Source organism: Lepisosteus oculatus, chromosome 4, assembly GCF_040954835.1.
Source record: "Lepisosteus oculatus isolate fLepOcu1 chromosome 4, fLepOcu1.hap2, whole genome shotgun sequence".
In the NCBI taxonomy this organism is placed as follows: Eukaryota; Metazoa; Chordata; class Actinopteri; order Semionotiformes; family Lepisosteidae; genus Lepisosteus; species Lepisosteus oculatus.
Window position 1 is genome coordinate 36014326 of NC_090699.1, and position 27972 is coordinate 36042297.

Sequence of the window (27972 nt, forward strand, 5' to 3'; positions counted from 1 at the left end):
CATCACGAGGAACACGAGTTCATACTGTGCTTGCTCCGCTGTGTTGTTGGTCAGAGGAGCTGGAGACGCGTGGTGGGAGCAGACAGGTCTGATGCATGAGTCAAGGAAACCCGCAGAGGAGATGAAGGCGGACTCCGATTGGCTGTGATTTTTAAAAGCCCTCTTCTTTTAAAAGCGGTTGCCCACAATCAAGATGGCAGAGCGCTCGGCCACAGTGCCCACTTTAAAGATGGCGGCGCTCAGCCGGGTCCGAGTTCTGGCTCTGGTATTCTTTACAGTCAGCGGCTGTTTGGTGAGCTTGTCCAGCGGCGAGGAAGGGGCAGAAGAGACGGTTATCATTGGGCTCAGACTAGAAGACACAGACGACGTTTCCTTTATGGACGGGGGGTCCCTGCGGGTCAGCGAAAGGACCCGGGTCAAGCTGAGAGTCTATGGGCAAAACATTAACAACGAGACGTGGTCCAAAATCGCCTTTACAGAGCATGAGCGGAGCAAAGTCGTTGGCAACATTGACAGCACCACTAGGGATAATAAGAGCAAAGAGGATACCTCAAGCTATCATCCCTGTGGCATTAGGACTTCGGATATTATAATTTTGCCCAATATTGTCTTAAATAGAAAGACTTCTGGCATAGTGGAAATTGAAATTAAGCCTCTGCGGAAAACGGAGAAGAGCAAAGCCTACTACTTGTGCATTGCCATGCCAACACCTGCTGTGTCTGGCGTGCACGACCCATGGACTGAGACCACCTGGATCTACCATGACGGAGAGGACACGAAAGTGATAGTGGTGGAGGAGAGGAAGTTCTTGCTGCCCTTTTGGCTGCAGGTCATTTTCATCTCGCTGCTGCTCTGTCTCTCGGGCATGTTCAGTGGGCTGAACCTGGGACTGATGGCGCTGGACCCCATGGAACTACGCATCGTCCAGAACTGCGGCACGGAGAAGGAGAAGAACTACGCCAAGAAAATCGAGCCGGTCCGGAGTCAAGGGAACTACCTGCTCTGCTCGCTGCTCCTGGGGAACGTGCTTGTGAACACCACCCTGACCATTCTGTTGGATGACATCGCAGGCTCGGGGTTGATAGCTGTGGTGGTGTCCACCATCGGGATCGTGATCTTTGGCGAAATTGTGCCCCAGGCGATCTGCTCCCGGCACGGTCTGGCTGTAGGTGCGAACACCATCTTTCTGACCAAATTTTTCATGCTGCTCACTTTTCCTGCGTCGTACCCCGTGAGCAAACTCTTGGACTGCGTCTTGGGGCAGGAGATTGGCACGGTGTACAACAGGGAGAAGCTCCTGGAGATGCTGAGGGTCACAGATCCCTACAATGACCTGGTCAAAGAGGAGCTCAACATCATCCAGGGCGCCCTGGAGCTCAGGACTAAGACCGTGGAAGATGTCATGACTCCCCTGCGCGACTGCTTCATGATCACCGCCGACGCCATCCTCGACTTCAACACCATGTCTGAGATCATGGAGAGTGGGTACACTCGGATCCCCGTCTACGAAGGGGAGAGATCTAACATTGTGGACCTTCTGTTCGTTAAGGACTTGGCCTTTGTCGACCCGGACGACAGCACACCATTGAAAACCATCACCAAGTTCTATAGCCATCCCTTGCATTTTGTTTTCAATGACACCAAACTGGATGCCATGCTGGAGGAATTCAAGAAAGGTGGGGCAGTATTTTTTTTCACTCACTTTGTTTACCTCCTTCAGATATTTATTGCATTTTAATGTTTCACCTTGGCAAGGGTTGAGTTGTAACACTTCTAGTGATGAGTGCTCTGATAAAGTGCGCCGAGTCTTTGTCATAACTGAGCGTGAGATTGGCATAGGACATGTCAATGTACAGTTATTTCCCTGATTACCATGGGGAATAAATGCGGTCTGATGATGCGGCTGTCTATAAGGTGTTTTCACAAGTATTTCCGAAAGTAGTTCGGTTTCTGGAAAAAGGTTGGTTCCCGATTTGGAACATCAGACACTTATCGCGATCTACTGTATATCAACCAGGATTCTGTATGAGGTTTTGCTGTTTTTGCACTTCTTGCTTCCCCGGTGTTCAGATGGCAAAGCGCTGCGCATTTTCATGCGGTAAACAAACAACAGTGCATCTTGCATCCTGCCACTCGCAGTCCTGTCGGGAGGGTGAATAAATTATGCCCATTCCCGTCGGGGGTTTGTTTGTTTGTTTGTTTTTGTCTTCATCCGCTCTTGTGGCTTGTGGAAAGTACGTGTGGCGGGTTGCAGGTCGCCAGGTGCTGCAGCGGTGCAGTGCCCCACACGCTGGCTGAGAGGACCGGGCGCAGGCACTGTGGGGGCTGAGCTGCCAGAGGGTACCAGTGCTGCCTGCTCAGCGATTCACGGGCTCATCAGATTGCTGTTTGAGTCCGAGGTGTACCCATCGCATCTACTGTGTTCAAAGGCGAATTGATCCAAACACTTATTACCTGTACGCTACCGCCACGACCCGATATGCACAAATCGCAATCACGCGGACGATGGGATCGTCGTGGATCCAAATCGCATAAAACATATGTATATATTCATCAGTTTCCCTACGGGATCAATAAAGTCTTATCTATCTAAATGTCGCCCAGTTAGATTGAAATTTCGCAGGCCTTATCTAATTTTTCTACGGCGTTTTGCAACTTGATGGCCGCCTGAACGGTTTATTTTATTGCGCAGGTGGCACTGGGGAAAAAAAACCCGTTAATAAAAATCAACTGCACTGATTCTAACCGCTACTGATTTCAAAATAGCATTTTTGAGATCAAACGTAGTTGTTATATTTTCTTTCATTCTCCCGATGAAGCTCCAAACGCCTATTGTATTCTAAAACACGATACACACGTTACACGTGGGCGTTTCAATGAAATATTGTCTAGTATGAGCTATCCATCCAACTTGTTTTTACCTGTAAAACAAATGAAATAATATTATTCCGATGTCAGTGATTTGCAGAAAGGGCAAATGTTTTGTTTGGTTAATGCTTGTTAGTCTTCTACCGTATGTGATAAATTTGCAGTATTCGCTTGGGCTGAACCACAGAGTTGACTTTTAAGAAGAACCTGGTCTGGAGTTTTCAATGTCCTCCAATCGCATGTCACGTTAATACTGCGGTGGCCTTACTATTAAAACACCATGCTACTTTCAAGTCAGACTTGTTTTTTGGGCGCGCAAGTTAAACAGTTATTCGTGGTTTTCATAGTTTATGCAAGACTAATATCGCTTAAGTGTATTTGGCATATGTATACTGTCCCAAAGCAGCCGACACCTCGACACTATGAAATGCAGTAAAACATTATGTGTTTCACAATCAACACGAAAAAGTGTCCCTAAAATGCTTTGACATATGCTTTTGCACAATCAGCTGTAGGCTATTGTCAGTTACCTGCAGGGTGTCTTAAATGAAGGCCCGGGTGCGGGTAGAGCCTCGGAGTTTGTGAATTGTTTCATTTGAACAGCTGACCCTTCAGTTTCTGTGATGTACTCGCTGCTTTGAAGGCAGTACGGTGCTTTATATTGTTTCACGCACACTGTACATTTCACTTTTTTAAGTGTCATCCATGAAGCACTATCTGGTTTAATTAATTTGGTCGGGGTGCATCTAAAAAATAATGACGACAAATGTCAGTGCTTCCTATATATCAGATTTTGTTTTGCAAAAAAACAGCTTGCTTCATTATTTTGTGCGCGCGCGTCTGCTTTATTTTGCAGTTATCAGTATTGATGCGAGAACCGATAGCTGATTGATCGCTCAAACAATAGAGGTTTGCATCGATTTAGCAATGGTTTTAATCCCTGAGTCTGGTATCTGGCATTTTCTTGATCGACGTACTTTGCTACTTTGTGATGCTCTGTGCAGCAGTCTGCCTGCTGAGGTAATACTACCCTTACACTGAAAGAAAAATGCTATTTGCTGCCTCTCTAAAGCATCCTGCCCACTCTGTTCAAGATCATTTCTTGCTAACTGCGTGTGGATTCTCTTTGGAAAGTACAGGCAGGACTTTAGCCCTTCAAATAGTGTTTGCTCAAGTTAGATCCATGCGCCATTAAGGTGCAGTGCATGTTAGCAATCATGTTCATATAATCTGTAATTTATGTTGATCCTCTTTGTCTAGAGTATTTTTTCCCCCAAAATAGAGATTCTCGTTGTATACATTGCTAACATGCCAAGTACCAAAAACCTGGTTTTCTGGTACTTCTAGTAGATATCTAAGCGGATGGCTTAAATAAGTTGTGAAACTGGCCAGAGAATCGTCTTGTATAGACTTTGTCATCTTCACAAAATTTTAACTCTTTCTTTCCTGTTCACAGACAATGAAATCTGCTTTCTGGAGAAGTAGTAGATTAGATTAGACTAAGGACTAAACTTAATAATGTTTGGTAGACAAATGTAGGGTCTAGTATACAGTATGTTGCTGAATGAAGTTAACAGAAGTGTTTGAAGACACTGAGGTTTCTTCTTGTCTTAATATTTTAAGACAGGACCTCAGGCGACAGTATATTACATTCCTGGAATATGTTACTATCTCTGCTATTTAAATAATGTTATAATTAAATCATTCCAAGATTACAGAAACAAGGGTATTTCAACCTGTTAAATGTATCTTCCCCAGCTGCCTTCAGTCCCCTCCCCCAACACACGCAGTTCATTTGCCCCTCATAATTGTGAACTGTAGACTGAGGTGAGACTGACGGCAGTATTTACACACTAGATTAATGGGAAACATAATAAAACTGAATGTCAGTGGACTTAGTACTACTACTATTCATTTCAGATGTATAAAGCAGAATGAGTACTAGATCTGATCTGTACACGTAGTTTGTGTGTTATGAGGTGGAATGTGCACATGTTAAAGATCCAGTGGAAATAGAAAGGTATATAGATGCTTATTCACAGATGTTTTTTCCTTACAAATCAATCTCTTGCTCCATCACAGCAGTTCGTATCTGGTAGTTAGGAAAGCCAGGTCTTTAGAGTCCTCGTCAGGCTGCACTGTAGGGTTTTCATTGACTAGATAAAGGAAAGACACTGCTTTGTTTGACATGATGCTTCAGGTTAAAAACTTCTACAGGGTGGGGGGAAATCTTATCCTTGGTAGTTACTGTTTAGCAATTGGGCAAGGCTGACTGGAAGTGTTGCTAAAATCTTTTCTTGGTTACCAGAAACATTTAGGATCTTCCTCCACACCTCTGTGAATGTCTCCCTGAAACTAGTACAGTTCATTATAAAACTAATGCGGTGACGTTTTAAAATTTGATTCTACTTATTCTTCAACTAGCCTCTTAACACAAACTTGAAAATGATGCTCTGTTGTCAGATGGCGCTTTGGTATATCTTTTCCTGCCTTCCTATTTAATTTACACGTGATACTTTGACAAAACTCAAAATACATTCTTTTTTCCTTTTTCATCTGGACATTATTTTTAGAATTAGGTGGTAGAAATCAGTGCTTCTGAAAGAGCAAAGGTAATGTTATGTTATGAAGATAATCTTGTCTTTATATCACTACAAACCTTTGTCTGCGTTAACATTAGGCATACAGAGCAAGGTAACAAGCTTAAGTCCATGAGCCTTTAACCTCTAAATAGCCGTCTGTTTTGGAGTATATATAATGTCTGCTTAAAGGATTTGTGATAAACTGTTCTAGATGATTGACTGTTCTTGTAGTTATAGTTTAATGGGGTTTTATACATACATGTGGTCCATGATTAACTCATTAGTTGGCTGTTATATTGTATACATGTTGAATTAATAAGGCCAGCCATCATTTGAAGTCGATGGTAACAAGTACTGTGACATTGCGGGTTCGTCTCTCTTTTTTTCTCTCTAATGCCTCATGCCTGTGCCTGGACTATGTCACCTGTAAACGTAAAAGTCTTCAGGTGGTATCTGACATTTAATGGGTCATCAAAATGACTTTACGATTATAACTGTTATATTCTTTTTATTGTGAACTTTTATCCTTGGATCTTAATAACACATGATACAGCGACACATGATGCAATGTGTGGAAAGTTTACATTTGCTATTAGTTGAAAAGTAATAATAAATATGATAAAATGCACATACTGTAGGAAAAAAAACAAACCTAAATAAAAACACATGTGGTGTTGTTCAGTCCTGGAGATCAGACATTGCAGCTGGAAACAATTCACTAAGGTGTTCCCTCAGAGGCACCCTTGGGAGTGAGGTTTTATCTTAATGCGCAGTTGTCTTATTAATCCTTTCAATAAATACAGATCTGCCTGCTGAGATCTTAAACCCATCACCACAAGCTGCAGTCGAGAGGATTTTGGACCATTCAGTCATCGTACAACCAAATCATTGATGGCATTTCTTCTGCATGTACTCTGAAGGTGTAGCTGTGTGTGTTCCGTACTTGTAGTTGTTTGTGATCATTGTTCTTGACAGACTTTCAGTTGCTCACCTGTCCTGCTTCATATGGAAAAAATACAATTTTATAGCTGACGTGCTCAGACGATCTTTTCCATCACCTGTCCCCTATACAGTCAGTAGTGTGTATCCTCAGCTTTGTGAAGTTTGCTTCTTCACTAATGCTTATTGCTTCAAGTTCCTAGGATGTGTTGGAAATGCAGCACGGAGGGTATCAGGCTGGGGCATCTTGTTTAATTTGCCTGCCTAATTGTGCAGGTTAAAATTGTGGTTACCTCCAGCATCACCGCTGGCTCTGTGGTTGAGCCTGCCATGTTGGGTGATGGCGGAGATAACTCTGCTGTTGGGATCACTTAATGCATTGGTTTAGATAATGAATAACAAGGTCTGAACCCCTCCGGATATGGTGCCTTAATGCGACTTATCAATAAGTTCTTTAAATGGCTGGTTATGCCTTTCTGCTCTGATGTAGGATTTGCCAATGAATCTCTCTATATGCAATATTCTTGGTAGCAAAAACAAATAGGAGGACAGAGTAAGTGGGAAGGGGGGAAAGTGTAGAAAGGAGAAGGAGTTTGTGTGACAGTGATGTCTGTTGTCAGTACTTCTTCCCTTATTCAGGATTGTTCTTTAGCGTGCACAGGAACTCACTAGTTCATTAATCACTCATGTACTTGTTGGCATTCAGAGAGAACAGCTTTAATATGACTTTCAAAAACAGTTTCTTAATTGTAAAATTAGCAGCATAAACATGCTGTCCTTTCGAAAGATATCTGTGATTAACCCAAGTACAATTAAATATCTTTCTTAATTTTATGCTATTTTACATGCATTGTTAGATACCACACAGGGATCTGCAGTGCTTTGCCTTAGGAAAATATGCATTTCCTGATCCTCAGACAGCTGCCTTCTCAACGGCTGAGGAGTGACTGTGAGGCAGAGAGTGAGTGGCACACTGTCTTTGTCTTTGGGAACACCCATCTCACTTGCAAAAAACACAAATGAATTCAGAATGCTGGTGCTTTAGGAAGCGTACTATATGTTTGCATGTCCATCTTCCTACTGGTTCATCTCCTTTCGGGGTCGTGGGGGAGCTAAAGCCTATTTTGGCAAGCAGTGGGTGCAAGATGGGGTACACACCTAGGATGGGATGCAAGTCCACCACAGGGCACGCAGAGACACAGACGGCCACAGACAATCACACCAGGACAGGTTTTCCCAGAAGCCAATTAATCTACCAGTATGTCTTTGAACTGTGGAAGGACACTGGAGCACCCAGAGGTTTCCTCCATGTGAACAGGGGAATACATACAGATTTCACACAAACAGTATCCCAGGCCTGGAACTGAACTCAGGGCATCAGGGCCCCAGTACAACAAGGCAGCAGTACTGACCACTGCGCCACTGTACTGCATATATATTACACAATTGTATGGTCAATTTGGTTTGGATAAGTTCTTAAACAGCCACATCTTTTCAAATCCAGTTCAATTTCTTCAACAGGCATTTTTCTTTGCAGACTTTTGAGGGGGTAGCATGTGGCAGTGTGCATTAGCTGCAAAAGGCTGTCGCCTGAAGAAGACCGAACTGCTGATAGTCATGTTTCTACTTTTGGCTTTTCAGTGTGGAATACTTAACCTTCACATGTTCATTTTTTTGGGCATTTAAGTGAATGTGATTTAAACATTTGCAGAAGATCCAGATTCAGTTATTGTCTTATTTGTATTTGATTTGAACTATGATAACAGACTGATGGATCTATCGTTTATGTGACTTGTTTAGAAGAATGTTGTTTCAGGATTTTTGGCAGATCCAGTCCCTGCAGTGTAGAGGGCCTGATGCTGTTTGCCCAGAGGTGTATACTTCTGACAGTCTGTGTACTCATCTTTACCGAAACATCCACCTGTTGTGTTTTGCAAGGTTCAATGCACTGATATGCATACAAATGATCTGGAATCTGTGCTCAGTAATTCTGAAATGCAGGTGTAAATCCAGCCAGTCAGATTGGTATCCCTCTTCCCTGGTCTGCAGGCACAGTCTGGTCTCAGCCGGATCGTCCAGGGGCTCTCACATGGCAAGCTGAACAAGCTCAAAGAGGCCAGTAGAGATTGTTATCTTTAACCTGCCAGTATCCTGGACGCCGTTCACTCTCCATCCCTGACCAGGACTTTGTCTTTGAAAAGCAATTCAAGCATGTAGCGTAAATGCCTCGGGGCAGAAACGTAACCTCGGTCAGAGGGATGTATTGAAAGGACAAGTCTGCTTTGTAGGCAGAATTTAACCATAGATGCACAGCTGACCCCGATACTTCTGTGATATTTCATTTGTCTGAGTGGCTGTGTGGTGTTTGCAGTAAGTAGTTGTAAGGGTCTGCCCTGGGGGTAGTTGTTGCATTTCAGCGTGTGACTTTGAGTACGACTGGACAATGCGACTGGTGTGATGAAGAAATGCTATTTAAATATATGGGACATTAGATCTTGATAAAGCAGTATTTAAGCTGTATTGCCTAAAATTCGCTTTAAAGGGAATTGCAGTGCTGATATGTGCCATCTAATCTGTGTGGTTTCCCAGATATTTGTTTCCATAACTCCTGTCTCCTTAAATTAATTGTTCTGAGAATACTCATGCAAATGTTTTTTTTTTTAAACAACTCATTTAACAAGTATTTCACAAGAGGTCACAAGTTGCCCTCCTGCAGATCACAGAGATAAGAAGCTGGAAATGCACCTCTCCTTCACAATGAAACAGCACGTCCAGTCACTTTGAGGTTTTTAACCCTTTATCCGGGAATAGAAATGGGCATTTTCTCAGCGTGTTGCTCATGGAAAGCCATGATAAACTGAAATGGTTTGAAACATTTGCTCTTTTAGAGACATTCCAGGATGGGAGGTTTGCTATTCCTTCACTCTGGAAGGGATTTGGAAAGTAAAATGTATTTGATGAATTGATGCAGTTTCTCAGGCCCTACGGGTGACTTTCACAGCTTCTACATATACAAATATACAAAAACATATGCATATTGTTTATACAGCCTTCTTAAATTGCTTTAGTGTCGGAGGTATAAGATGATTTATTTGAAATCTGATTTAATCGGTGCAGTTCATAGCTCACACATGACTGGCTGTGATATTGTTTCCTCTGTAGTTTGCATAATGCCGTTTTAGGTTGCCTAGACCTTTCAGTTTCAAACATCAATCATCTGTGACTGGTAATGAAATGTTTAACATACCTTGTCCCTTCAGTTTAATATCTTCCTAGTTCCATCTTCTGTTGTGTGATCTGATTTATTTGATTAATGGTTACAGAAGAATACTTTCTGAACAGGTCCCTTCATATTGAATGGAAATGAGATGGGGAAAGTCTAACCATATTGTGCAAATTGTAATAAGTGGGATTTAACGAAACTTTGTTTCTGTTTGTTTTGAATACATGTCTAGCTGCTGATGGGCATTTCTGTGCACCTTCACCTGTCTTTTAAGGTACTGTCATTTTAGGAAATAATGTAGCCTAAGATCTGTGAACTCCATAGGAATTTAAACTTTACCATAGAGTTTGTTGCCTTTGTGTCTTTGTTTGACAGAGTCAGGAACTGGAAGCTTTAATCAATTAAGAACAAGGAATTGTATTGTGGTCAGTATTAACCATCATAGAACGTGCAAAGAAAGCACACAAAGCCCTTGCTTTACTTCATTAAATTCATAGTAAATGTGATTTGGCAGTAAGGAAATAACATACAGTACGTGGTAACATAAGGTATCTTTGGACAAGAAATGTATCTGATTTATTGTGAAAATGTGCATGTTCAGTAACCAGCTGGTATTTTGTACTCTGTATCTGTGTTTAAACAGTATGTGATTTGATCGAAAGTACACATTACATATCCTGCACTCTTTTTTTTTGCAAACCTTGGATTGATCACGTATCAGTGAACCCTGTGCCCGCTGTATGTAACTTGGCAGTGTGTCAGTGCTCTTATCAGAGATTTATTTATTTTCAGTAACTTAACTAGGTACTGTTATTTTCTCCTTACACTAGAGTTGAGAGAGGCAGACCGCCCAGGCGTGAACTGATGCAGCAGTTTGACAGGGCAGTAGATTTCTGTTTGGCAGCGCAAGGTGAAACTTGCGTTTCCTTTGCTTTTATTTTTTGATCCGGGTCCTAAATCTATTCATTCACAACCGTGCTTAGCGCGGAATTGCTGACAGTGCTTATGGAGGCTCTGGAATAAAAGTTTAAATGTTGGGAAGGGGGAGGAGTATTGTTGGTGTCCTCTGAAGCATACTGCACGCACGCTCATTCTAATCAGACTGTTCCACTGACCCGAGCACATGCATTTCCAGTCACGTTTGCCATGGTTTCTACTGAGAATTCTTTATCATGAATACATTTTCCTTTTTTTATTTGCTATATTCTGACAGTTGTATCTGTAATATTGTGTTACAAGTTGTGATTCTCCATTGCTATGAATAGAAATGTAATATTGATTTGAATAATAATGTTGTGGACATTTATGAGCATCCTTTTCAATTGCTGTGTAGACATGATGCCACCTGGCAAAATCTGGTGTGTCCTTGACTTTGACCTTTAAAGCCAAAGTCACAGCCACATAAGAAAGGGTTTAATCTCCCAAGGAGACTGAACTAGTAAAAGGGTGTCAATAAAAATAGTTATATTATTATTATTAGGAAAGTTGTTCATGGGACTTCTGACTAAAGTGAACCATCTTGATTACGGTACATTTCAAAATTTCGATAGAAAATTTCCAATTGCTTATCCATAACATTCGGGCAAATCCAAATTTATTTTGAACAAATAATGTTTAACAGTACAGAAATGCAGCTTCATGTAGTTTGTGCTTTCACACATAGCAGTTCTTGCTCACCAACTGCATAAATATTGTTGATTCATGAAGGAGCAGCTCAGTAGTATTTGGCTAATTCCTTGCCTTTATCCAGCACCTTTCATCTCTGCTGACTTCATCTAATATGGGCCTACCCACATGGTTTTATGTTACCTTGTTGCGTAAACAGTTGAAAATGGAAAATGACAAAGTGGACGATTTATACAGCTGATAGACACGGAGTGGCTGCGGGAGAGGTAATGTGAGATGTTTGTGCTAAGATTTGATAGAGGGAGATTCGGAACTGCTAATTGTCACACTCCTAGTGTATGGCAAAAATGATGGAATTTTAATAATTGATTCAGCTCTGCAGGAAAACCATGTTTTGGCTCCCTTTGTCAAAGACCTGTGTTTATTGGCATGCCTAGTTGTTGGACACCATACCCACGAATATGTGATGTGCTTATTAGTTGTGTTCTAAAGGTCTTGATGGAAACAAACTTGTGCCATCAACTTTATTTCCTTAGCAGGCAGTGAAATATTCAGCATTTTATGTAATCCCGTTGAGCTGAATGGTGTAGGTACATACCATTTTGCCACATTTGACATCCAAAAGCAGTTTGTTTTCTCAAAGTAACTGATTACAGCTCTAGCAATGTTACTCTATTGTGGCTGACTGTGAAGAATGTTTCATTTTGTTTACTGGGCCTCACTAAGGAAGCAACCCTGATTACAAGACGCATTAATCTTGTTCCTTTTTTCCTTAATATGCACAGCTTCTGTTGAATAGGTCAGCATGTGGCCTTCCTTTTCTCTACGAAGGAAAGTTGTTCTTTGATGGAGTGAGCGGGGTCAAGACATGCTTATTTATAAGGTCTGAGGACAGTAATAGAGATGTGTGTGTGGGCTTACTGTAGATTTGCCATGTTAACAGGTTCTGGTGGTGCTTGACAGTATTAGATGAAAGTTTGCTGCTGATTAAGACAGGTAGGAGAAACATGCAGTCCTTTCAAGTGGTCTAAAGACCTCTAGAAAAGCAGTATGGATATCTGACTGCAAGCTAGTGTGTATTCAGCTTTGACAGATCTGGAAGTAGAATAATAATAATTGCCTAGTAATTAATTAACATTCAAAGCTGAAACCATAACAGTTATTGAGACCATACAGTGCTAGATAAAATTAATAATGGGGAAACATGTGGTATGAATGATTTCTTTAAGATGGTACATGGGAACAGTCATTCTGTTAATCTACCTTCTTTAATTTTTTTGCATTTTTTTCATGTCTGTGCTTATCCGGTGAAAGAAGTTGTGATGCATTAGTTGTTTTTGATAAATTGAAAATGTGACAGGCAAAGGACAGTATAGTGGTGCATTCTGTTCTGAAAGCTACATTCTTCTGTAGGTAATGCAATGCTGATCTTAATTTGTGCGTTATATTACATAATTTATAGTAGGTTAAACTTCATCAACCTTCAGAAAATGAATCCTGTAGTTTCCTAGGAAAGTCTGGATTTCCAAAGGTCACTGCACGCTACAGATCAGTGTTGGAAGTAATACGCGGGCAGCCTTCTGGCTTTAAAACATTTTGCACACGATCTAATTTAGGGTAATCTCCGCTTAATTCCGAGCATTCAAGCTATTTTTCATTTTTGTAAGAATTCTGTGTTAAATCAAGAAATCTTTTAGTTAGATCAAGGAGCCTGCTTGGTTACTATATGCGTTTTCATTTAAGGCGAAAACTCTAATCCTATTTTTTACTTTGGGAATCCTCTTAAAAGGTTTAAATATATACACACTTATCATTACTTGCACTAATGGCTCAAATACACATGCCATTTTGTGCGGATATTGGACAGTGATCCCATTATCCCTTCAGTCAGGCTGTGGGTAGAGCTCCTATTGATTTGCTATGCCCAGTACATTTTCACTTATTGCCCAAGTTTACTCACTGGGAAGTACAATGGTTTCACTCATCCTTGCAATGACTACTATACATTGCAAAACTAAAGACAAGCCAAAAAGATTTTCTTTTTTGAGGGCAGCGGCAGCTAATCTTATTAGGTATCAGAGTGGCATGGATAGAACAGGGAAGAAGTCAGGATGCCCCTGCAAGTGGTGCTGGTGGAGCTCAGCCCTGTGTGACAAAGGCCCATTGAACATCCAATGGCACTTACCGGAAGAGCAGGTTTGTTAACCCCAGGGCTCCGTCTAAATGGCGGCCTGGGCTCGTGCAGTCTGGCCTCCATGAAAACTCTCTTTAATTCAGCTGGTGAAGCAATTTATTACTTATCTAAATGAAGTGGTGAGCAATAGGGCTGCTGGCTGCTTCTGGTTGCATTTAAGCATGTAATCATTTTTACAATGGCAGCGTTCCTGATGTTTTAGCCGTCATTGCTCCCTCCTGCACCTTTAGTGAGACGAAAATTAGTACAGTACTTCTAGAGTCATTGTGTTCTCTAGAATACATGCATACATTGACATTAAAAAAACACTTTTTGGACAGCAAACTAGTGAAACTCCAGACATGATTTTCCTCAGAGAGTGTATTACCTAATCACATTGTCAGAATCTGACTCTCGTTTTGGATTGTGAACCTCTTGCTGTCCAGTGGAGGTATACGCTCAAGCCTGTTTGCATGTTAAATATTTCAATTCCAAAAAAGTCTGTTTGGATAAGGCTGACATTGATGTTGTACTACCAGTTGCTCTGCGTTCTGCACATTTTCTTTTTAAGTTCAAATTGGATTAGGTTGAATTGTTATACTGTTTTTTTCACAGTGTAATACAGGGGCTGGAATACACTGTAAACATACTTTTATATTCTCTGATGTGTCACATCTCTGACCTTTTCACTTCTGCATTTGAATGTTGCCTGTTTTGTTTTCTGAATTGCAAAGGTCTTCCCTTCCCACCCTTACGATATCTGGAGCAGATTTTTTGTCATATGTGCATTTTGGATCCCAAAGACTTCCTTCCTAAAAGAGAAAAAAAGTGTGGTCACAGTGATAAACTTTCAAGGAAATGTTTCTTATTAAGCGAATGCTTTGACGAAAAGTAAAATAAGACTTGTTAACCCCCCACCCCCTTCAGCCTTGTAGTTTAGTGAGTTTCTCTGTCTGCAGGACAAATTCTACGTTTTGGCAATTTGACCTTTTTTTCCATCCAGGCTACATCTGAAGTGCTGCCAGTTTACAGAGGTTGTAATGAGCTGAGCAGACTCTCGCAGGCTGTAGTCCCGGCAGAATATAATCACTGGCATCTTGGCTCATTCCTGCAAACAGCCATGTCCACTTATTATAGAGACAGAAAAAACAGTTTTGCATTAATGTGGATGAACTGCATTTCAGCTGCTGTGCTGACTTCTTCTAAATTGCTGCACTTGTCGTCTTCATTCATTAATACAGGATTGGCTGTTTATCTTTTTTTAGAAGACCCATCCTGCAGAGTCCTTCCTTGATCTTATCACAGTAGCTCACGTTTACAGCACCTTAATTCTCCCATTTCAGGTGTTTTGCCCTTAGACATCAGGTTTCAAATATGACGTCTTATTAATAAATGTAGCAAAAATAGTCTTTTACTATGTTGTTGTTTCATTTAGAACAGTGCTATATGATGTTCTGATGAAAAGCTTTGCTGTTAAAATGTCCCACATTCTTTGGATTCTGGTACAGCACAAAATGGACTTAAAACAGATTAGCAAAACAAATGAAAAGCCTGAATCAAGCTTCTGTACATTCACAAAGCCTGTCTGATCTGGCATTACTACACACATCTCAGGTCTCACAAACATTAAACTAGTTAAACTGCAACCACGCCTCACTCAGGGAAATGTAACATTCATGTAGGTCTAATTATCATGAGCATTTTTTTTTCAAGTATCACTGCATTATCACTGTGTACCTTTGTCAGATCTCAGAAGCTAAGGATCAAGAATCATCAGTTCTTAGAAGGAAGCTGTTTTACTGTAATCAAGTAAATGGAAGAAGAACACTTCAATTTCTGCTTAAATATTTGTAAGTGTCTCAGCAAAAACGTAGTGATGAGTTGGCTGTAGTACTTGCTGTTTTAAATTGAGATATTGTTCTTGATCTGCTTTTTAATTTAACACAAGGCAATATTTTCAGCAAACAATTCCTATCTCAAGTATTAGAAGAAAATATACATTACACCTTAAATACCTTAACTTGCAGGCAAGAAAATAAAAATGGGCTTTTTAAAGCCCAGATATATTTGATTTTTCTTAGCTAAAACCTTGATGTGGAGCGTCTGACGTGTGTGTTTCTATGAACACAAGAGGGTACTGTTTTTCAGGCTGCATGAGTTTTAGTTATTTTGAGTGTTCAAATGGAGGAGCAACATCAGTTGAAATTTCCAGCAGGATCTGCAGTAATTTCTCCTGTTTTCTGGTTTCTGCCTAATTGTCATTTTATACAGAAAGCTGTTCTAGAATCCCAGGACTAGAAAACTTGGAAAAGGACTCCTTCCCTGTTTTCGCTGGTAATTTAGTGCTAGCCAGCGTACTGATGAGGTAACAGGTCTACGAGACATTCTTCTGTTTCATCTAACACACTTAAATGTAAATTGCTTTCAACATGTTCATGGAATGCGTTTAAACAAGGACAAGAACATGTTGAGCATGTTTTAAAGCAGGACATGAATTTCTAGTGCTTATGGATACTCTACATAATAATTTGTTACTTCCAAGTATTAAAATATGATAATGATACCCTTGTGTGGTAAAGTATATTAATGATAACCATGTGTGCTAATGAGAGAAATGAAAGGGCACTCTGTATACAAGCATGCACAGTTGTTTTTGATACCTGTTTTTACTTGAAGTATATACAGTACATATGAACTTGACTTGTTTAGTCCCTCACTTTCCAGCACTTTCCAGCTGCCTAGTGTCACTTTTTCTGTACAAAAAGTTGTTTTCTTCATTGTTTGTTCTGGTAAGATGGCATTATTCATGGCAGCAATAATTATTTATGAAAAGGAAAGTAGTATGTCCAGTTTTTATGTTCTTAGTGGCTATGCAAGCAGGGCATCATGTTTTCTTTCCTAAGAGTTGCCCAAAAAATGTCTCCAGTCTCCTAGCAGAGTTCTTAAAGTCTTCAACTGGCAGGTTCATCTGTGAACTTTTCAAAGCAGCTGCTATATCTAGATTTGTACAGTAGTATCCATCAAGATCATTTGAAATAATTGGGTTGAAGATGGCTATCTTGCTGCTACAAGCTCCATCATGCACCAGCAGATGTCCAGGTTAATAAAGGGTAGTTCATGAAAGCAGTGGTCAGTGTAGCACTGCACTGTACATTGTGTCCAGAGCCAGTTCTCCCCGCTGTGTCTTGGGATCTGCATTATGTTACTGAATTAGATTGCAAGACAATAGAAATAGACATTTCACTTATCAATGTACAGTCTTAAAAAAGGAGTACAAATAATCAACAGCACTGTACTACTACAACCTTGTCATGTCATACCTAATTATCCCAAAAGCTTTGTTTTGGCTTACACAGCCAGCAGTTCCGTGAATTCCGATAATGTCTTGCAAATTCCGACCTTCGTGTTCCCAGATCTGTAATCCGTGTTCCATTGTGCCTGGGGGCCGTAGGAGGCAGCATGTTTATAGCACAGGGTGCATTAGTTTCACCACATACACACGGCTGTGTGAAATGATCTGCACGATGCTGGGACATATAGGTTTCAGTGCACTATGCAACACTATTAATCTTTTAGGCTTTTTTGTTTGCTCAACAAGGAAGTCAGTAGGAAGAAGAACTATCTGGGGAAAAACAGGAATAAGTACAGAAGCATTAAGGCTGTTCTCCTGTGTGGCACTGCAAGGGACGTTGCGCTTGCAGAGTTCAGGTTCAGTCCTCAGGAGCAGAAATTGCTGGTTGAATCCATGTGACCACTGAGTTCTGGAGAAGAAGTGTCAGCCAGGGAACCCTCAGCTTGCTGAGTAACTGCCTGCTCTCTGGCCTTGCTGGACACTGTGAGCTTGCAGTGGTACCAGAACCCCTTCAGTTTCAGCTACCTGTCGCAGCTGTAGTGGAAATTGCAGTGTGAAATGTAGAGGGTTTTCATGTTTTGTAGTACAAGTTTGTGAGTCCAGATTCATGTGTGTGTGTTCTAAGATATGTTTGATGATTTGATTGCACATATACATTGTTGTCTGGGAATAAAATAATCCATTTTCAGTTTTATAGAATATAATAAGGACAGTTACAAATGAGAGGAGGCCATTTGGCCCATCTGGCCTGTTGCTTAGATCTGAGGATCTCATCTAGCCATTCCTCGAAATAATCCATGGTAGCAGCTTTGGAAAACGTGACTGGATAGTTTTGATCAGTCTCCCATCATCCCTTCTGCAAAATACTTCCCGTTCTGGAGCTGAAAGTTGCTTCAGTGTAATTTCCAATCCTATCCTCTAATTTTGTGTTTACCTGCTGATTCTGAAGAACTTCACTGAGTAAACTTGGTCAATGACAGAATGAACTTCTTTGTCATTGACGTTGTCAGTGCATTTGAGGTTTTTGAATAGTTGAATTGGGTCCCTTTGTAGTCTTCACCGTGCAGCATTAAAAAGATTCGGCTCTTTCAGTCCATCAGTCAGGACATTCCTTGGCTCCAGATCAGCAGTGTATTTTTTGTAATAAGGTAATCAAAATTGTAATGAGATCTAGTGCACTGTACAATTTTAGCATAGAATCCATTGATTCAGATTCTTTGCTTCTTAATATAGATTCTAACATCTTGTTTCTTATTGCTTCCCCACATTGCCATGATCATGCAAATACTTAAGTCTTTTGTTATCTTAAGTCATCTGTTTTAACTGCATGTAAAACTGCATTTTCTGCATTAAATATCACCTGCTACAGTATGTCTTGGTTATCTTTGCTTTAGTGGCAGGTTATACAAAAATAAAACTGTGTGTGAAGCCTGTCAACTATTTTGCAGATCATGTTTCCTTTCTTGAGGGGCGCACAGATATTTTTCATACACTTCAACTTGTTGTGACTAACACTCTGATAGATGGAGGCCGTTTCGATAAAGCTGAGGGAAAGTTCTCATTCATGGTACTTTTTTAAGAGATAGGCCCAATTGACATTAATCTAGAGAGAGCTTATATTATCCATAATTCAGTGGTTAATGTGAGATGCTGTTAAACGATGTCTGGTGCTTTGTGCTGGGTTTACAGCTACGTCCTTATTCACTGCACTGTATCATTCCAGTTCACTGAGTAAACCACCATCAAGATTTGTACTGTGATTGTACTGTGATTAGAATATGATAATATGAAAAGCTGCAAGGAGGATTAAGCTTTTCAGTCTTGTCCATTTGCTCTTCTTAGCAAAGTGATGTCTTATGATCAGTGTGCAAACAAAATATTTGAAAGTACTAAAAACGTCTGTCTTCATATTGATCACCCTCAAATGCTGTATGAATGAGCTGTGTGAAGTAGATGACAGCAGTAACCTAATAGCAAGATCTGAAACTGCCAGCTGTGCATTGATTGTCTGTTACGGTCTTGGTGGAAATCTGTGGGCAATATTTGAATTATATGTTCTTAATGGAAACTTATTGTGGTTTATAACCTTAGCCATTTCAAAGTCAGTGCAGAGTGTTGAGCAGTTTCAGGTCCCACAGTAAAACAGCAAAGAATTGTAGATTCTTTATTACTCTTAGTCAACAATCTTCAATTCAGCTAGAGGGCTATTTACCTCACACCTGTTTTACGGAAATGTTTAACAATGTTTAAATTGGCAACAGACCGTAGACCGGGAAGAAGGCATAAACAGATTGGTATAGATTTAGTGGGAAATGGTATTCCAGATCCAGAGTTGCAGAACCTTTCTTGGGGATTTACTCCAGAACATTGTCTTGGGATGGAAGCTCATACTGAACGAGCACAGTTTTATAGAGGGATAAATGTTTCCAACAGGGATAACATAATGCAAGACAGTAAATGCAGTATAGTAGCTTTCGATTTCCTTTCACATTCGTTTGATTCTTCAGGATAATGTAGCTTTTGTACAGTTAAGTGTATATGTGATGTAACACTGTGAAGCATAATTGAGCACAAAAACCAAACTTTCAAGCTTTAAATCGGCAGTTATCCTTCACAGTCATGCGTCACATGTGAAGCAGAAATGTAGGTAAATATGAGAGTGTTCATTTCAGAAATTGCTAGTCCAGAGAGTTAGAGGACTTTAAGCTCTTTCTCAGACATGTTCTATGTCACATAACAGGCCCAGGGGTTCCCTCCAGGACTTGACGTTTATTGTTTACTCAAAGAAAAACACTATAAATTCACACAAACCCTACGTATTACTGTGCAATGCTTTCTGCACTCTTGTTGCACATGTGTATAAAGGAGGTAAGTCAATAAAGCCTTCCAAACCACTCAACGCCACTTTTCCACAATTCTGTACAATTAATACCTTTTTGCAGACAGCGCTTTTAGTTTCATGGGTTCTCTTGTTTGACCATTAGGCCACCTGGTTTAAAGTGAAAGTTTTCGTCTCTATGGACAGGTTGGTAAAGGACTTATTCTCTTTCCTAAACTGCCTGCAGGAACATTTAGCTTGCTCCTGTCTAATTTCCTGATATTTTTATCATGCTTGTTGATGATATAATACCGTAAGCATTACTAGAGATACTGTAATATAAGCTTTGTATATATTGTGGGTTGCCATGGATAAGAGTGCCTTCTAAGCAAGTATAAAATTATGATGATAAAATTACGGACATGGAGGTCTTTTTTAATATATATATATATTTGAATTTAAGATAGACTCCTTGTAGAAGAAACCGATTAATCAAAAACCAGTAAATCAGCTTGTGGTTAGACAATTGCAGGAACACATCAATTAGGAGGATGAGGAGGAAGCAGGTGGATTAATGGTTATCAGTCTCAGCACACTTTTGTTCTGCCTGGAATAGAAAATTGGGGGAGTTGGGGACGAGGCCTTGTGGGAGAATGGATAGATGTGGGCTTCTCAGACTTGTTATCTCAGTGTTGTACCACTTTCCCGTCCTTCTTCCCTCCATGTGGTAAATTACACGCTGTGTAAACACGACTTTAATTCCCTGGCGTGGACGCCTTCCAACAATCCAGTGTTTAATTGGATAGTCCAGAGTGGGCTTTATCTGTTAGCCATGCCCTAGCTATGGTAACAATCAAAGTTGTTACCAAAGGCAGTTTCCAGGCAGTCCCAGACAGTAGGAAAATAAAAACACTGCTGGCTGTGTAGGAGTCCGTCTTGTGATCTTGTGCAGTTAATTCATTCTTTTACTCCTCCTTTAATTCAGTTCAGCAGACATGGAAACCACTTAAACCGTAAACCACCTCTCTGGGGAGCCTGGTTTCCAGTGGCAGACTACAGAACTATTCTAGATGGCAGTAGATTGAATTGTTTGCATCTGTAGCCTGGAAGGCATAATCGGTGGTTTCTCCTGGGTGCCTGTTCTGTTTCAGCTGCAATTCAGTAGAGAATGTAGAGATGTGGCCTTCTAGAGTGGTTGAGGGTGAATTGCATTATAGGGTTAATTGATTGCTCATTGCTGGGCTATTTGCTCTGACCAGCAACATTCCCATAGCTTAGCTGTGGCCTGTGAGCTTTTCTATTGGTACTTAGCTCGTTGTGGCTTTAAGGCTTTGAGCCACGGCTAATTGTTTTCATCAGGGTATTAATTATGATTTACCAAGCTGTAAACAGCTAGAGCCAAGAATGTGCATGTTTGCAGGTATTAATTTGTATTGTTCAGCGTCACACCAGAACTACAGTACCCCCATTGTTGCCACAAAGTACTGTAAGAAAGGAAGGGGCTTTTTTTGTTTTTCAATTTGTTTCTTTTGTACTTTAATGTAAAAGAGGTATTATGCTGGATTGTTTTTATTGAGTTAGTTGCTAAAACAGGAAGTGTACAGATTCAAATAGCTGACTTTTCTTGGGAGAAAAAAGTCTCTTCACACAAAATTGTCTGGGGACAAAGTTCTAGGAGGGGTAAAGGGTACTCTGTGATTGGTCCACATTGGAACTGATTGGATGTTGAGAATTCTAGGTTAGAAGTTCTAGAGTAAGCCTTTTTTCTTCCTTGTCATTGTCAGTGTTGTAAAAAATAGACTAAGTGCGATAGCACACTGCGATAGGTTTGGTGCAGCTCTGCATCACAGGGCTGGCAGTGGGAGCAGTGCTGAGAGATCAGTGCCCTGAGTAACATGGAGGCTCTGGCCAGATTCCCGGCACAGTGCTGCTGGGCTTTTGTGGCACTTTACTCATCTACTGCTTTACTGCAAATGTACTGTAAATCTCAGTTTGCACCTGTTCTTCTCTTTAAGCTTTGTGAATCATGGAAATGGAAAAAAAATGGAAATCTGAAGTGGGAACATGCATTACATATTTCAAAACTATACTAGTTTTCAGTACAGTCCATGCTTGACTGTATTTAGTCCATAAACACTGTACAATACACTGTGTATAGACAGTTATAGCTTAGTGATTCTCCATTAGTCACGTTCCCTGAAAATCTCTGATTTCTCTTGGATGTAGCTTTGTTAAAAAAATGAAATAGCAATTGCCTGCCCTACGCAAACAGGCTTTAGGCAGTAAAGTATTCAGGTTGTGATTACAAATTTATTAATATTGAAATCCACGTTTTTTAAGGTCTCTACTGCAGTTTTTAATGCAAGAAAACATGATCACTTAGTTTGTTTTGTTTCTGTATCTAATTTAACTACACGATGATGCTATATTGTTACATTGAATGTGTTTGCTGTTTTTCATTTTGATATGTACTGTACAACACATTTTTGTATCTTAATTAGCTCACATAAACCAAACAAAATTTGTATTTACTGCCCAAAGTCTTTTTGGGTAAATCTCCACCAACTTTGAACACCAGCTTGGTGCAATTTTTATCAGTTGTTCTCAGTAGATTTGGTTTCACTCTCTCAAGTTGATTAGGAATCATTTACGTTATAAACAGCAGTTTTCAAGTCTTTCCACAGATTCTCAATTGAATTCAAGTCAGGGCCACTTTCTTAATCATTAGCCATTCCAGTGTAGCTTTGGATCATTGTCCTTCTGAAAGGTGAATTCTTATTCGTTTTAGAATTGAAGCAGCTTTTCCTCTAAGATTTACTAGTGCTTTGCTTCATCTGTGTTCCAATTGGTCATGACAAGCTTCCCAATCTCTGATGATGAGAAGCATCATAACAAATTATAACACAATTCTGCCCTCACCATGCTTGATAGTGGGGTTGGTGTTGACTTAGTGATGCACTTTGTTGGGTTTGCATCAGATGTAACAATTTCCTAAATGTAACAATTAGACCAAAATATTCTTATTTTGTCTTGCCTGACTACACCACCCTTTGTCAAGTTTGCAGTATTACTTAGGTGTTTTGTTGCAAGTCCCTTGTAGGATTTGGGATGGGTATTCTTTCCATGCAATCATCTTTTGTGGAGTGACCAGGGCATCAGTGTCCCATTGTTATTTTATCCCTTCTCAGCCACTGAACCCTTTCAGAGTCACTGTTTGCCTCATGGTGGAATCCCAAACTAGTTTGTTCTTTCTCGGCAGCTCAATTTAGACAGCCTGATCTAGGCAGAAACCGGGTGTTCATAATGATCTACTTCACAACATGTAAAGACATAAGCAGAGCCTTTGAAATGTTTTTATACCCCTTCCTGAACTGTGCCTTTGTCCAGCTTTAGGCCTGATCTGTGTGAAAGCTCCTTGGTCTTCACAGTGGAATCTATCCACCCATTTTGTGATCAGCTTTATCCAGACAGGGCTGTGGGGATACATACCTTCCTGGTACACAAGTCCCTCACAGGGCAGACACAAACACACACCAGGTTAATTGGCTTTCTTACTCGAAGCCAATTAACCTACGGTACTAACATGTATTTGGACTATGGGAGGAAACTGGAGCACCTGGAGGAAAACCTGAGAACATACAAACTCCATGCAGGTAGCATTTCAGTAGTTGAACCCAGGGCTGTGAGATAGCATTGGTAACCACTGTGCTCCCCATAGTTGAGTCTTTGCTTGAAATTTGCTAACTGACGAAGGGACCTTGCAGAAATAGGTGTATTTATTCTAACATCATTAGAATCTCTATTATTGCTCACACACCAAGAACATTTAACTAACTGTGTGGATCGTTGAGGTAGTTTTGTGCACCTGAATCAAGTTAGGTTTACCACCGCAAAGGGACTTTGTGAGAAGTAGGTTGTGTATACAACAGATATTGTTATTTTAACCATATTTTTTTTGTTAATTTTTTGTTGTGGCTGCAAGCTAAAAAACAACAAAATGCGAAATCTGTGCAGGGATCTTTTGCACTGTACTTACAACAATTATTGTACCATTGTAAATAGTGGATTTATACACAACTAAAACTAAAAAAAAATGTTTTTTTTTTCAATGGTTCCTTTAAGCATGAGAATGTGAATGATTCATGGACAGCCTAGGTTCAGAAACTCTGATTGTTGTTTCCATTGCAATGAACAAATGCATGCCTTAGATGTTTGAACCAAGCTTTAAGTACTCACTAAGCAGACCTATTTATTTTGTTAATAAAGTCTTTTGGTGCTCCCACGGACATCATTCTGGTTTTACAGAAGTTTGTTTTCTTGTTTGTTTAATCTTTTTCATGTAAAAGCCTGCACATCTTCCTGATGTTCAGAGAGCTTCTGACCGAATGCCCTCCCAAGTTCACTGAGCCCAGCACAGAACACTTGGCCCTCGATCATTTCCCTTCACTGTCTGTGGAGATTACAGTGACACTGTCAAGTTTTCCTGGCACCCTTCAGTATGGCTCAAACTGTTGTCCTAGATCACAACCAGCTGGTCTCTTGGTTGCTCCAAAAGATTGAAGTTAAATTCATCCTTTACCGTTGCCATTTCCATACTTTCCTGGAGCTCTAAGTTTAAAGCTTTATTTGCACAAGAAGTGCGCACAGGGGTGGACAGAATCGGTTATAGATGCTCTGTGTACTTGTAGGAAAAAGCACTGGCATGACTAGCACAACAGAAAATGTAAATTGCACTGAAATGGATCATATCATGCACTTTCAAAACTACTGCCTATCTCATCTTTAGCTGGCCTCTTGATCATAGTATCAGTTGCTTTTGAAATTTATTGTATTATTCTATATTTAGTAATTATTGCAATCAGAAAAGCATTTTTTAGTATCAAATGTAAAGTATATCATGTAGTACAACCAAAGCACATATCTTAAACAGTGTACTTAATGCTTTTGCAGTGTGCATTAATTAAATGTAAAATTCTTTACATTTTTTCCAGTGTTTTTCTTTGTTTCCAATTGTCTTACCGGTCTGAAATTTGATGTATTGTGATTATTCTGTTGGTCTTGTAATGATAATAGGATGAAGTGTTCTTTTTTAATTATAGAGCACATAAAATACCCACCCCTGTATCTTAAATATGATATACTGGCTATTCCTGCTGACGTTTTAAGATTGTATGTTGTAGTTTAGGCTACCTCATACACATACACATGTCTAATTTGTGGATTTGTAAATTGTAAATAAAAGGCTAGCATGGGAATACTTACTGTTCTGATTCCTAGCCCTTTAATGTCTGTAAAGTACAGTTGCACTCTTTTGTTTTCGCTCTGATGTTGTCTTTTGCTGTTATAAGACTTTGTCAGGTCCTACTGATTACAAAAGAATATAAGTAAAGTTATAAACACAACGAGGCCATACAACCCATAATTTTTGTTGATGGTGGTTGATTGTTCCAGAAATTTCATCCAGCCATTTCTTGAAAGAAGAGCAACCTTATCTTTAACAATATACAGTATGGTAACTTGTTCCATACTCCCACAATGTTTTTGTAAGAGGCTTACAAATATGTGAAATAAAACTACAAAAACAATTCTGTGGCCTCCTTTACTCAGTTTTAAAAGTAACTCCACATAGTTTACACTTGTGTCTTCTGATTTATGTTACCTTGTTGTCTCTCATCATGATTTAGACAATCTGTTCTCCTGCTATTTTGTATTTTATTAAATTTAATTAATGTTTATGGCACATAGGCAGCCTCATTTAAATAATTGCTGTTGGTCTGTCAGGCCATTACAGAGTTGACATCAGAGTCCACACAGGGAAGGTTAATCCATGATGCTCTGTTTCTGATTTGGAACTTGTACTGGCAATGCCAGTGACTTGTATCTTCACTGGAGGTGCGACAACGTATACTGTATGGTCTTTTAATTTCTATTCATCAGAGCCATTCTTTAAATCATAAATTCCCCATCTTTGGGATAAATAAACTATTTTGAATTCAATTCAATTCGCCTTTTGCTACATGTCAAGCTCCATATTGTCTTACAAGAGAGTTAGCACAGAATAGAGAGGTGGCGCATCTCTCATGGAAGTAGCTGCAAGTCTGCAGGTTGCAGAAATCACTGTGGTAACAGCTAAGGAGCTGAGTTGGCATCGGAAAATTATTTTTGTTTCAGCCAGCAGCTATATCAACCTGCAGCTCTCAACTGGTTACCCACTGAAGCCAAGCAGGGTTGAGCCTGGTCAGCACCTGGATGGGAGACTTCCTGGGAAGCTATGGTTGCTGCTGGAAGTGGTGTTAATGGAACCAGTGGGGGGCACCCACCCTGCGGTCTGTGTGGGTCCTAATGCCCTGATGTAGTGGCAGGGACACCTTACTGTAGTGGGCCCCGTCTTTCCGATGAGACATTAAACCGAGGTCCTGACTCTCATTGGTCACTAAAGTTCTCCGGGCATTCCTCAATAAGAGTAGGGAGTTATCCCGGTGTCTGGGCCAAATTTCCCCCCTTGGCCTTTACGGTGGCCTCTAAATTGTCCCCATGTATGATTGGCTTGATGGACTGGTGCCCCATCCGTGCTTCCAGGCTGTACCCTGCCTTCCGCTCGCTCCTTGTTGGGTAGGCTCCGACACTGTATGGTATAAAGCGGCTTGGCAAATGACATGACGTTTTTGTTTAAAAAATGGTACCTTAAGTGCAAGAAATTGCCAAGTTCAAAAGACAATGGATAATTTAGGATAGTTGTAGAAACACAATATTCATACTTTAAGATTGTGAATTTCTTTGCCAGCTTTACAACATAAATGCTGTTAAATGTTAAGAAATGAATAACCCGTAACTTGACAAGACTTCCAGAAAATTAGAAGATATGATATCTAGTTTGTTTGAAATAATGATAACTGTAAATATTATGTATAAACAAAACTCATAAATATAATTACATTATCTTCAACAAGCACTTTTAAAAATCTTTTCATGCAGGTGCAATACAGAATACTGAACTTACATGAAAATATGACCAATCGTTTTACTCTTTTCCTTCTATTCAATTGTTCTGACGTCATTTCTGAGATACGTGTTATAAAATGATAGAGGTCTTTTCTTTTTTTGTTTTATGACCCAATCTTATAATTCAGTCTTCTTTTCATATCGCCAATCAAACCATATATAATGTAATTTATTCATTAAAAATTTAACTGCATTTAAAATGTACAGTGTCTTGCAAAAGTATTCAGGCATCTCCTTTGGTGTCACATTATGTGAAATTAAAAAATGATGCCTGCATGTTTTATGTAAAACCTAATGCTTAAAATGAAGACTATTGAAGGTAAGATACGTTACAGTAATTGTCAGGAAAAACCTAAAGAAATATGTTGAAATACATTGATTGCATAAGTATTCAGACATTGGAAGCACCGTTGGCAGGAATTACAGTTTTGCACACTGGCTTGGTGCAAGTTTTGCCCATTCCTCTCATCAGATTTGCTTAAGGTCTCTCCATTTGTTTGGGGATCACTTATGGACAGCAGCTTTCTTTCAGAATCTTTCCACAGTAACATTCAAGTGTGGACTTTGACTGCACCACTCAAGGACTTGCATTCTCTTATTCTTAAACCACTCTAGTGTCGGTCTTGTGCTTTGGATCATTTTCTAGCTTAAAGGTAAACACCTCAGTTTCTGGTGAGATTTGCCAGTACTTTGCTCCATCTGTGTTCCCATCAGTCTTGACAAGCTTCCCAGCTCCTGTGGATGAGAAGCAGAACTAGAACATAATGCAGCCACCACATTGCTTAACCGCAGGGGTGATGCTGACAGATGAACTGTGTTGGGATTGTGTTTGTCCGGAATGTTTCTTAAATGTGTTCCTTTTGCTTTCAGTCCTGTATATGAAGTGCCTCTAAAGAACAACACTGTATATTGTTAGTTAGTTAGCCCAACAGATACAGTACATGATTTCTGAAAGTCTTGTCTGTGGTCCATTTTGATAATGGATTGCATGTATTGTCAGGTCTTTTTTTGTTTAAAGTGCTGCAATGTGAGTTTCTGATGACTATACCTATTTACTTTGAAGTATGGGTTTATCTTATGTTATAAAACTATATTCAAAATGAGAAGAAATGTACAACCGTGAATATCTTGTAGCATAAGGCTACAATTAATTTTCTTGGCAAACTACAAGTGTTTAACCTATATTGTTAAGTGGTTATGTATTATTCAGAATGTCTATTACAGTATAAAATATACAAGACAGCTTTTTCCAGTGAAAATACTTGGTTTATTTTCTTAACTTTTTTTCTTATCTTATACCTACTCAATTTGAAACCAGCAGGTTTTTTTTTAAAACAGTAACTGTCCTTGCACATGGAGAATGGTGGACAGACCCTCCAACCTGCTCCC

The 27972-nt window shown here is 39.9% G+C and overlaps 1 protein-coding gene across 3 annotated transcripts in view; it reads left to right on the forward strand.

Annotated features, from left to right (window-relative positions):
- The window catches only part of cnnm2b (cyclin and CBS domain divalent metal cation transport mediator 2b), a 75302-nt gene continuing 47330 nt past the window's right edge, over positions 1 to 27972 (forward strand). For all 3 annotated transcript variants that reach the window (XM_006630751.3, XM_006630752.3, XM_015347452.2), the window contains exon 1: positions 1 to 1676. In XM_006630751.3, the coding sequence (XP_006630814.1) occupies positions 194 to 1676 (1483 nt within the window). In that variant the 5' untranslated portion in view covers positions 1 to 193. The remainder of the gene's footprint in view (positions 1677 to 27972) is intronic.